Source organism: Cryptomeria japonica, chromosome 3 (assembly GCF_030272615.1).
Source record: "Cryptomeria japonica chromosome 3, Sugi_1.0, whole genome shotgun sequence".
Lineage (NCBI taxonomy): Eukaryota > Viridiplantae > Streptophyta > Pinopsida > Cupressales > Cupressaceae > Cryptomeria > Cryptomeria japonica.
The window spans coordinates 636,783,412-636,795,831 of record NC_081407.1 but is presented as its reverse complement, the minus strand read 5'-3'; the positions used below and the strand labels follow the sequence as shown (position 1 = coordinate 636,795,831).

General features: G+C 33.2%; 1 protein-coding gene across 1 annotated transcript; it reads left to right on the top strand.

The window, feature by feature from the left end:
* Positions 1-2,047: 2,047 nt before the first annotated feature.
* Positions 2,048-3,780, top strand: LOC131072065 (putative anthocyanidin reductase). The gene is made up of 6 exons (XM_059217931.1): positions 2,048-2,321; positions 2,419-2,585; positions 2,723-3,075; positions 3,147-3,163; positions 3,248-3,461; positions 3,563-3,780. The coding sequence occupies exons 1-6, from the start codon at positions 2,192-2,194 to the stop codon at positions 3,717-3,719; spliced, it is 1,038 nt and encodes a 345-aa protein (XP_059073914.1). The 5' UTR covers positions 2,048-2,191; the 3' UTR covers positions 3,720-3,780.
* Positions 3,781-12,420: the final 8,640 nt, after the last annotated feature.

Sequence of the window (12,420 nt, the reverse complement as noted above, 5' to 3'; positions counted from 1 at the left end):
AGAAGAATAGTTTGTCATGCTATTGACATAGTCTTAGACATTTACCTTGATGTCATCAATGTAATATTTAGGATTCCTACCTATGCTTAGTTTGATAAAATTGATATGAAATAGGTAGTTAAATACTATTAGAATCAAGCAAAATAGACTACAAATTTCACAAATGACAACTTACTAGAGTAGAAAATAAATTATATCATTAAAATAAAAAATGTTATCCACATGAACAATTTCTAAGAGAATCCTAGGTACGTTATCACCCTCTTGAGTAGATTTTTAGAAGAAAAAATAAAAAGGATTGCTATTCTTGGATGTGCGACTTAATTTTTCAAATTTGTGATGGAAAGATATTTGATTGAGCCATTTTGTTCAATGATACTTTGGATGTGTTGTTGACATAGGCACTTGACACCTCTAGATTCTATGTGACTTCATATTTAGTATATCCATTGGCTTTCTTTGTCATCCTTCAATGGTTAAATCATGTTGGTACATTATAGTTGTGATAAATAAAGTTGTATTATTATTACCCCCAACTACAGTTGAAAGAAAGATAGAGCTATATAAGTGGGTAAACGATGTTTTGATTTTTTATTTTACCATTGCCTAGAGGATGATTACACAAAGAGATTGTTTTTGAAACAAATTGAAGCAAGGGTTTTATTGGGAAACTTGTCTACATAGTTTGATTTGTTTTCTTATATCAATGTAGGTGGCTTCCACAAAGAACCCTATACACTAACAAAGAAACTAACAAAGAAACAAAGTGACACGACAATTTTTTTATAAATCTTTAGACAAATTTTAGGATCCAAAATTTAATTTCTAGAAAGCATAACTTCTAGCAAGTTCTTTATTCATTTAAATTATTTAAATTTAAAACATGCATAATTTGGATTGATATTTGATTATTAGAATGAATACATAAAATCTCTTTAAACACTAGCAGATAGCATCAAAGTATTCTAAACATATCTATAGTTAACTTAAGGTGGGAAAATAATGAGAGTTAGACTCAACCAAATTAAAAAATATATGTTTTAAGAAAGGGGACAAATTTGTAATAATAGGGTTGTTTCCATGATTGTAAACATATTTTATTGTAGGTAAATATCGTAATGATAAGTGTGATGAATAAGAAAAAAAGATAGATGAATAGAAGTTCGTATATGCAAAGATAGGATACCACTGAGTGCATAATGATTTTTTGAATACATGGATGGATAAAAGACCAAGAGAATGAGCCTAGCTTCACATAAGATTATACTTATATACAATTACATATTTGTATCAAAACATAGCCCAAAATAAACATAAAACTAAATAACAAATAATATGAATAATTTCACTAATATAATACCTTGGCAATAAAAAATATGACACCATGCATTATAATTTATTTTTAATTATAATATTTTACTAATTTAAATTAATTTAATTAAATTATTTAATATTTAATCTAAATATATATATGTGAAAATAATACATTACCTAATTTGACTATTATTACAAAGATTTTAACTGTGGAATGAAAATCATATACAAAATATTTTATAACGTCACTTTCCTTATCATAGTAATAAAAAAATATAACACCATCCATTGCAATTTACTTTTACTTTTAGTTATAATATCTTTATTCATTTAAATTATTTAAATTTAACGAATGTCACTATTAGTACAAAATTTCAACGCTTGAATGAAAAACGTTAATACAAAATAAATATTATTCTTAGACTCCAATGTCATTTCTACATTTATGTAGACTTTTTGATCAGAATCCTATTTCAAAATGGATATGACCTCTAGGATTGTCCTTATCCTATTTCATTGTTTTTTCAATCTACTTAATTTTTCCTCTTATCAGTATTTGAAACGTACAAAACATATACAACACTGATCAGATTTCGTATACAAGTCGCATTTGCATTGGAGCTCAAAATCAAGTGGAATCCAATAATTTTTTCTTTCTTTTGATAATTTTTGTCATATCTATATATTCGACTCCCAACAACAACAGCAAAGGGTCAAGAAATCACCAGTATCTTTGAATAGCAGATGGGTGGACCATGAGTAACAAAGGATCAAGAAACCACCATTATTTTGAGCACGGAGCTATAAAAAAGTACACACAATCTCAGTCTCTTCCACTTACAATTTTAGGCTTCAATTTTTTTTAAGCAGGAATTTAATGGCAGTGAAAGGTAACCAGACTGTAAAACGAGTGTGTGTGACTGGAGCAGGAGGATATATTGGATCATGGTTAATCAAAAATCTGCTAGAAAGGGGCTACACCGTCAACGCCACCCTTAGAAACCCAGGTACTTATTTTTTAAGCGCAGAATATAAAATACAAACAATATAGATATGAATTGTGTGTTTAAGCATTCCAGTTGTTTATGGGTTGATGATATGCAGGAGACGAGAAAAAATCTGGGCCTTTGTTGGAGCTCCCGGGGGCAGAGGAGAGGCTCAAACTCTTTAAAGCTGATTTATGTTTAGAGGGCAGCTTTGACTCTGCAGTGGAGGGTTGTCATGGAGTTTTCCATGTGGCAGGTCCCATGGATTTTACAAAACCCAATCTGGTAAGAAGAGGAAATGACTCTTCACCTCTTTATTCATAAGAACAGTTGAATCTGTTTCTAGGGTTTTCTAAAATCTTTATCTATCAAAGCTTTTAAATCTTTTTCTAAAATTTTCTGGAATGGGTGTTGCTTTAAAGGACGATTTTGTTGTACCTGCTGTAAATGGGGTACACAATGTTATGAGAGCGTGCATAAGAGCTAAATCTGTTAAACGTGTGATTTTCACTTCATCAATTTTTGCCGCTTCTCCAATGAATGACAAGGGGGAATTCACCCAGACGTGCCTTGATGAAAATTGTTGGAGCCCCGTAAATTTCATTAAATCTCAACCTACTATTTCAGCTTGGTATGTGATAGCTAAGACCTTGGCAGAACAGGAGGCCTTTAAATATGGGCTTAATAATGACATTGAGGTTATGAGCATCCTACCAGGTTTGGTGATTGGGCCTTGGCTTACAGCTACCAATGCTTTAACATCTGCTCAAGCAATTAGCTCTCATTGGAGGTTTGGTGATTGGGCCTTGGCTTACAGCTACCAATGCTTTAACATCTGCTCAAGCAATTAGCTCTCATTGGAGGTATAAATATTTGTGTATTCAGTTGTGGTTTCTGTATGATATAGTCATGACTCTCTATAGTTCTAATGTGGCCTCATTTAATAGGAAATCATGAATTTTACGAACTTTTCAAGTTCTCTGATTTCGTGTTGGGATCGATACCAATTGTTCATATTGAAGATACTTGCAATGCCCACATATTTGTGATGGAACATACCAATGCTCAAAATCGTTATGTTTGTGCATCTGATTCTTTGAGTCTCAAGTCTCTCAAGGATTTCCTTGCTAAACAATATGTACAATTCAAGAATTCTATCAAGTAAGCAAACAATTTTCTTTTGGATCTTGTATATTATCGAACTGTTTTACAGAATCTTCAAATTTAAGAATATTCTTATTTTTTATTTCTATTTGGTACAGGTTAGATGAAGATGATGGAGTTGAGAGATACCTGCCTGTTTCTTCAAAGAAACTGTTGGATATGGGATTCTCTTATAAGTATCATTTACCAGAAGCTTTTAAGGAGACCATAGACTGTGCCATGAAGAATGGAATGTTGAATGTTGGTACTGAATAAAAGAAATATTTGAAATAGAAAAATAAAAGAACAAAAACATATAAATATTTGTGTATTATTAGTAAATAAATTATATTATAGTTTGTTGATTTCTTTTTGGTACATAGTAGTACTTAAAAGAATCTATAACGATTAATAAAAGCTTCAAAAATGAATAATCTAAAAGTATAATTCTGATGTGACCACATTTATGAATTTTATGTATACCAATTTCTCATATTGATGATATTTTGCAATGCCCACATATTCCATGAATCTGAAGTCTCTCAAGCATTTCTTTCCCAAGTATTATGCACATTTCAATAATTCTCTCAAGTAGACCATTTTCATTTCAATCTTGGAGATTATTATACTATTCTAGAGAATCTTCAAACATGAGAACTTTTAACTTTCGGTATAGATTAGATGAATATGACGGACTTGATCATTAATTGCCTCCTCCTCTTAACTTTGGACGAATCGCTTACAAGTATTGTTTACTAAAAGTTTTTAAGGAGACCATGAATTCGGTCATAATGTATGGACTGTTGGGTATCTAATATAACGCGTAGATTGCTCAATCAAAGAGCTGCAATTCATATGTTTATAAACAAAATCTGTGTTTTGAGATGTAGTTAAAGAATTTTCTAGTGGCAAAAAGGGAAGCACTTTTTTTTTCCGTTCAAATTTTTTGTTTTTGATTAAAGGTAAACAGGTTTTGAGAGGGTTTCAGAAACCTCATACAATAGGTTTTGAGGGGACTCGAAACTCTACAGGTTTTGAAGGGATCTGAAACCTTCAGATTTTACTAGGATTTGGAACCCACATTACAACACTGTTAAAAGAAAAGGACATCAACATATGAGTAGCTAATCCACAAACTAGACAAAAAATCATCCTTAAAACATAGGCAAAGGTTTTACAAGGCTCCCTTAACCTACAGATGTTTCCATGGGTGTATCCAAGCACCCATCACCTTCAACAACACCATATTACAATAGATCAACATATGCTTACAATCTGGACTAATGGGGTTTTGAAAGGCTCCCCTAACCTTCATCATGGATTTTAAACTGGCTCCCAGAACCAACAAACAAGGGTTTTCTCAGGCTCCCTTAACCTATAAAAAATAATTTAGCCTGCCAACAACAAAACTAACCCTTAACCAAAAACCACAACAGGCCAGACTGGGCCCTTTAAAATTGCTAGCATCCAGCTTGCCTGTGGGAAGAACAAAGCTCCCACTACCAGCACACACAGAAAAGAAAAAAACCTAAAAGAATGTGTGAGGGTTTTGAAAGTCTCCCCTAACCTTCAAGACAAACACAAGGAGGGTTTTGGAAGGCTCCCTCGAACCCCACTGAAATAGAGGCATGCACCAGACAGCTTCAAAATAGCCAAGCATCCCTAGCATCTCCACCTCAATAAGAGAAGAAGGAAAGAGACTCGACTGCAAGGTAACATAAAAAATGCCTACCTCAAGAATGAGAGCAACCAAAACAAAACAGAAAGCGTAGAGATCTAAGAACAAAAATCCCCCTAGCATCACCACTTCAAAAGGGACCAAGCGGGGAATAAAAACCTTAAGCACAAACTCAAATGTATGAGATCCACAAAAAAGAAGAAACACCACCTCCCCCCAGCTCCTACCACCAAAAACCACAACCATCGTCTCCACCTCAATAGGAGAATGATTATCTCCAATACCCACCATCTCTGCCTCAATAAAAGATAGGGCCACCTCAAAAGGAAAGACTGGAAATAACCTAGATAGATAAGATAAAAGTGACAGAAATAAGGAGAGGAAGGCAGACAAAGAACAACCAAAAATAGAGCATAAGGGCCCCTGTAGCCTCACAACCCAACCTCGAGAAGTCGGGAGACCCCTCACAGCAGCAGCCAAAGGATGAGAAAAGCCATTGACAGCAACGACCATCCCACCAAGATCCCAAACACCTCTCTTGCATCCAAACACAAGCACCATCTCTCCATCCTCTAACGCAATCATGAGCACTATCATGGGACTAGCTTCAACCTTGCCATAGACCCAAACCCCAACGCTAGCGAGAGAAACTGAATGGCTGAGGAAAGAACTAGTGTGCATTCTTTCGCAACCAAAAATAACATCCACCAGGAAGAAAACACGAGCAGCCCAAAAAAGCCGTTGTCGCACACCATCTACATCCCCCATCCATATTTTCCACCTCAAGCCATGATCCATGAGAAGAAGCAAACAAAAAGTGGCATCAGAGCCAAAGGGCTTGAGAACCACACCCAAGACAACAACAATATTGTTGTCAGAAAAAATGAAGGCCAACACGTCAAAACACGGGGAGGGGAAAAGAACGGAGCCATGAGATTCGCATCCCCCATTAGGAAGGCATGGGAAGAAAATATCTCCTCCCATGGCCAAAAAACCCACCTCTCTTGCCCATCTCTCTCCCGCCCATCTCGCTTAGCAAAGAAAACCCAGTTCAACTTTTTTGTTATCACCTGGAAGATATTTTAATTCAGACATTTAAGAGTTGTGCAAGAGGTAAAAAAAATCATTTAATGAAATTTATACAGAGAGAGATATTTAAGATTAAATGAGTTTACAATTAGTATTTATATTTTTTAAAGTTGTAATTGAGATGCCTATGAAAAGTCAAAGAGTTTTTATATAAAGTGAACTGAAGGTTTGTACTAGAAGACAATTGTTTTGAAATTCTATGGAAAAATTGAATGTAAATTATTGTGTTTTAGATGTACATACATATATTTTTTTAGCAAAATAAAGATCTGATTATTTTTTGTCTTTTTTTGCCTCGTTTGTTTTCTTATGTTTTGGTCTTTTGTTAACTTCTATTTTCTTTCCTTTTCTCCTAGTTTTATTTTGGATGTTTTAGAGGTCTTGTCAAACTTTTGGAGGTAGTTATCTTAGTATGAGTAGAAAAGAATCTTCAAAACCTCCACATTTTGTAGATTGGACTTGTTAAGCTTGATATGTTACCCTATTAGACTTTTAGAGGTAGTCACCTTGGTATGAGTAGAAAGGAATTTTCAAAACCTTGACATTTTGTAGATTGGACTTGTAAAGCTTGAGATGTCATCTAGAATGATAGTGAAGGAATATTTCAAACTCCAACACCTAGGATATGACATCACCTTGACCTAGAAATTTGGCTCTACATTAATGGAAATGTTTTTGCCTATTACTTTCCCCTATAATTCTCCATTTAATTTCATTTTTGTTCAGTTTCATTTATGCATTTCTTCTTTTTTTCATCTCCGGTGTTGCCATGATTTTTCCATTATTGAGAGATTTCTCCTACCTCATGTGTACTTGTCAATGTTATTGTTCATCTAATTTTCTAATAATGTGCCATGGTGGAGAATGGCTTTCACACCTCATCCTACTCCATACTACTATTACAAGGTAGGGTTTTATTTCATATTTCATCAATGAAAACCATTATTTCTTCTTTTTTTCTTCTTTATGTTTTCTTATATATTTATCTTTCTATTTGTATATTTTTTATTTCAATATGCTAGGGGTTTTATCTAAAATATTTTTCCTATATTTATAGGTTTTGCACTTTCAATTTTTTATCTTTTTTATTTAATTTAGAATATGCGATACCCATACTTTTCATTTCCCTTTTAATAGATCTATTTATTGATATTTTGGCTAGTTTTTCACCTAGTGACATCATGTGGAATCACCATATCGAATGCATTAATTCTAATTCCCATACCTTTTTTCAAATATTTCAAGGTCAATATTTTTTGATTCTCCATCTCTATGTACCCATTTGTTAGATTTATTTCTATGTTGACCCTTCGAATATTCTATTCTCTTTTCCTTTTGGGATCAAGTAGTTGGTGTTTTCCTTAATAAGGTTCTAGTTTAGTATTTTTCTCAAAATGCTAGTACCTAATAAAATCTTGTCTATTCTTTCAAGATTGGAAATTTAAGGTAAGGTAAGTTTCTCAAAGTTTCATCCCTAATATATGCTATATGCTAGGTCATTTGGGGTTCCCATTTTAGTATTCCATCTATACTAATATTTATTATGCCATTTTCTCAAAGTTTGATATCAATGATCTACAAGTCTTTTAATTTTAAGATCAATAATGTTATATATTTAAAGGTTTTTACCATCACAATATCTTTCTAAAGTCTCATTTTTTATATTTTACAAGTATATGTATTTTGGAGCCACAATTTCAAGGTTTCTCTTGCATAGTATTGATTATTTTCTTTATTCAATTTTTTTTTCCTAACTACTTACATTCATTAAAAATTTTGGATATTTTTTAACTTGCAAACTAGTTCCTTGGGAACCCCAATCCTTAACCCTATTTATTTTTAAAGACTCGCTTTCTTTGGTTGTTGGTTTAGTTATAGTTTGACATGGTAGTATTTTGGGCCTAAGTTGACCATTTTATATTGTTATAGGCCCTATTATTATGGTATCCTATCAAGTATTGGGTATTTTTGGTTCTCTAATATCTTGAAGCATAATCTTATCAACATTTTAAACTTGGACACTTGGATAGTTTTGTATATAGAACGGTGCATTTTAAGTAGTATGTAAGATGGGAAAACTATAATACTTCTTTTGAAGGATTTATTTTTCATTAAATAATAGCATTTTTATTTCATTACGCAATAATTTTATTGATTTTATAATCGAATTAAGCTCAAAGAGGCTTTTTTGATGCTACTCTAGCATCCTAAAATTGCACACCTTTGCAATTTTGATCGTATTTGGGTCCTCGCCTTGGTTTTTGTGCCCCTTGGCCTATTGGGACATGATTATGCTTATGCACCTTTCATATTGTACCCCTTTTTGTTTTTTGCACCCATTTTGCATTTGATCCTGACCTAAAAATATGGTAGGACTAGGGCGTGGTGCCCTAGTCCTCATCAGGTCCATAGTGCCATGCCATGGTCCCCCTCATTTTTGGGCCCCCTCAAACACATTTTGGCATTTCAAATTTTAGCGGCATCTCCCTTTCTATGTCAGCTCATGTCAGAAAATTAATCAGTTTTCCTAACAAGCAAGTATAAAAGGAGGTTTTCCCCTCTCATTTGACATCTATCAATCATCTATCAAGTATTTGGAAATCATATGACATAGAACATTCAAGCATTTGAGCATTAATCAGTCTTCCTTCATCCTTGAAGTAGCAATAAAACACAGGGGCATCACTAGCTAGGCAATATTATATCATGTGCATTCATATTGGGGGGTTTAATATCCCAAAAATGAGAGTGGATTATATTATCTATTGGTGAAAATAAGGGGGTTTTTTATTTCGACTATGAAAAAAATAATATTTGGTGAAAATAGGGGGTTTTTAATTTGGGTTTTGTATTGGAAGGGGGTGACAAAAAAGGAGTTTAGGGAAATATTTTTTGAAAATGGGGAGATTCTTTAGTATTCCATGAATGCATGTGCTATAACCTAGGTTCACGAAGTGAAGCCTGCGTGAAATAAAGTCAAGATTAAATAATTGAAGATGACATTATTCATCCTATTTTGTTGAAGACTGCATCAAGACCTAATTCTATGTGGAGACAAGCAAAAATTCACAAAGAGGTATCATTATTCAATTTCAAATCATAATTTAGCATCTCCCTCAAAAGGAGAATCTTTCATTACGGTCATTTCAATTATCTTTATTTCAATTTCTGGGTTAATTCCAAAACCGGGGTTTGACCTAAGGTAAGCCCCTATTCCCAACCTATTTCCCCTCTTTCTATGTGTAGGAAATAGGTACGGAGTTGTACTTCTCAGAATAAGGTGTATTTACGAAGAAGAATCAATCCCACTTTGGTGTGCAAAAAGTGTGGAGGACCAAAGTGACCACCACCAAGGTCTCAGCATTTCTGAAGATTTTTCAAAGATCATATCCAACTCAGCTTACATTGCTCAGGTCTAGGTGTATGCAAAAATCTCACATCTGTAGCTCATTGTTTTCTCAGTTTTACCTTAATTTTTCAATACTTTACCTAGTTTTAGCAATTTAATTTAAAAAAGAAGAACATACCCATCACACAATCACCTTAAATCCATTCAATATTCAGTCCTTGTTTGATTTGTGACTCAATCTAATGGATTTCCTTTCCTCTTTTGAATGTAATGGTAAATTAGTGGTTTTTCATCCCTCTACTGGTGGAAACACTAATTTTTCACATTACATTTTGCTGGACCTAACTCCCTACACCTTTAATTCTGATTTTTGTTCTCAGATCTGAGTATTTATGCAATTTAAAATACAAGATTTCATTTGCAAGTCTGATTTCCAAGTGAATTTTAAAAATTTAGAGATTAATTTCACTAAAATCTTATTTTTTAAATTTATAATTGAGCTTGTGAATTGCTCAATTTGGATTAATTATTTCAAATCTAAGTGTCTTTCAATTTCAAAAATTCAAATTTTCACTTGCAAGTTTAATTTCCAATTCAAAATTTAAAATTAAGTGCCTAATTTCAAAACCCTAATTTTTAAAGTTAAAATTGAGCTTGTGGGTTGTTTAAATTTTGAATTTATCATTTTAGAGTTGCCTCAAATTCAAAATTGCAATCTTGAATCAATTTTCAAAATTAAATTTTAAAATTAAGTGGTTAATTAAAAGAGCCCTGATTTTCATCAAATTTTACTTTAATTTAAAATAAAGAGGTTTTTTTTACAAGACCCTAATTTTAAATTTCCTTTGGATAATTTAAAAATTAAAAGGTTCTCTTTACAAAGCCTTAATTTAAAATTTCTATCTCCTAGTAGGCAATTTTAAATTTAAATTAAGAGGTTATTTTAGCAAAGCCCTAATTTTAAATTTAAATTTCCTAGAGGGTTGCATAATTCATCCTTTATCTTTTCAATTAATTTGCTTATTTATTTGTATAATCATTTTTCTAAAATTTTGCATTATTCAATTATTTTGCAAATTTCAAAATTAGATTCAAATTTCAAATTTTGCTCCCTTAGTTCATGAGCTTTACTATTGTTAGTCCAACCTATAATATCCCTATGAGAAGAAGTTTTATAATTAAGGCTTCCCAAGGTTTAATTACCAAGGAGATGGAGCCTAACTTGGATAACTTATTTCATGAGGATGTTGGTGTTTCTTCCAATCCCACAAGTGTCGCCATTTATCCTCATTATTTTCATAATTCTCATGATGTGGATGAATCACTAACTAGGGTTTTTGTTGACCAATTAGAGAAGATTGATAATCAATTTGAAAATCTTAAACAATGGATGAGTCAACAATACTCAGAAAGTGAAGCTCTCCCACTGATTGAAGGATTAAAAATAATGGTTCAAAGTGATAAACTTGGTGTTGATGTCTTGCATGGTATTTCTCATATTGCTGATACTAATATTATGCCCATGAAGAGTTGTCTTGAAGTCCTTGGCTAGACACAACCTCCTAGTCAAGTTAACCATTCCATTCCTTTGACTACTCCTATGGCTAGCTAGTGTTCCCACCTTTACATAAATTATCATGGCTAACTCTACACAAAATGGCATACCTAAAAGTATTAATCAAGGGGGAAACCCCTCTAATCATAATTTCTTCACCCCTCCTACTATGAGTCTTCCATTTGTTACCCAATCATCTCCCATACCTACCTATCATAGTGTTCCACATCCTTATTCTCAAACCCCACCTTCATATAAGAATATCCCTCCTTATTATCAACCCCTTCCTCCATTCAACAATGTTACTCCACCTTCTCAATCCAACATGTACAATTTTAACCCTTCTACTGAAGCTACCATCAATAGTCTAGCCCAAACAATGTTTTCTTTACTACAACAAATAGCTTCCATGAACCAATCTAAGTATAATGTACCCACATTTGATGTAGCGAGCTCATTATCCAATGAAATTATCCAAGTTGTCCCTCCTAAAAATGTTGAAGTCCCTCAATTATAAATTTATAATGGAAAATGTGATCCCTTGACTCATATGAAAACATTTCAAACTTTGTGTAGTGAATTTTCTCATGACCAAATATTGTTGGCTAAATTGTTTAATAAAACACTAAGGGATAAAGCTTTGCAATGGTATTGTTTTTTGCCTCCTTATTCTATTACTTCTTTTCAATAACTTGCTAATGTTTTCATTCAAAAATTTCACAAGAATATTGGTCCTAAGATCACTTTGACTGATTTGATGCATTGCAAGCAAGGTGTTAAAGAAAAAGTGACTGATTTTATTCGCAATCCCTTCCTCCATTCAACAATTTTCCTTCTCAATCCAACATGTCCAATTTTAATCCTTCTATTGAAGCTACCATCAATAGTCTAGCCCAAACAATGTTTTATTTACAACAAAAAATTGTTGGCCATTTGGTGGAATTGATTATGTGTTGCATTGATATTTTGGCATTGATGCCAACACTAGTTGTTTGGATGCTTTAGGTCGACACCCTTCTGGTCCCAGTAGGTTGAGTGGTTTCTAGTTGATTTGGATCCAGCATGATCTAGTAGGCTCCGGTATGATTAGGTTATGGAATTGGCTTGTTCATGGTACTCATGCTCATATTCGGTCAATTGGTTTTGGTCTGGTGATCGGATGATATCTTGTTTAGTTGGAAGATTAGTTTTCGGTTCCGACGAGGGTTTCACCGATAGAGCTTTTGATGAAGATCTTTGTTTAATTGACTAAGTGGTGTTGGTGCAGCGTCTGGTGGAGTTTCAGGATGTTGTTGGTGATCATGTT

What these genes read in the sequence shown, in the direction of transcription:
- LOC131072065 (XM_059217931.1), top strand. Translation starts at nt 2,192, where the DNA reads ATGGCAGTGAAAGGTAACCAGACTGTAAAACGAGTGTGTGTGACTGGA. An exon ending in CGCCACCCTTAGAAACCCAG is followed by an intron (nt 2,322 to 2,418) that starts GTACTTATTTTT and finishes GATGATATGCAG; the next exon opens with GAGACGAGAAAAAATCTGGG. An exon ending in CAATTCAAGAATTCTATCAA is followed by an intron (nt 3,462 to 3,562) that starts GTAAGCAAACAA and finishes TATTTGGTACAG; the next exon opens with GTTAGATGAAGATGATGGAG.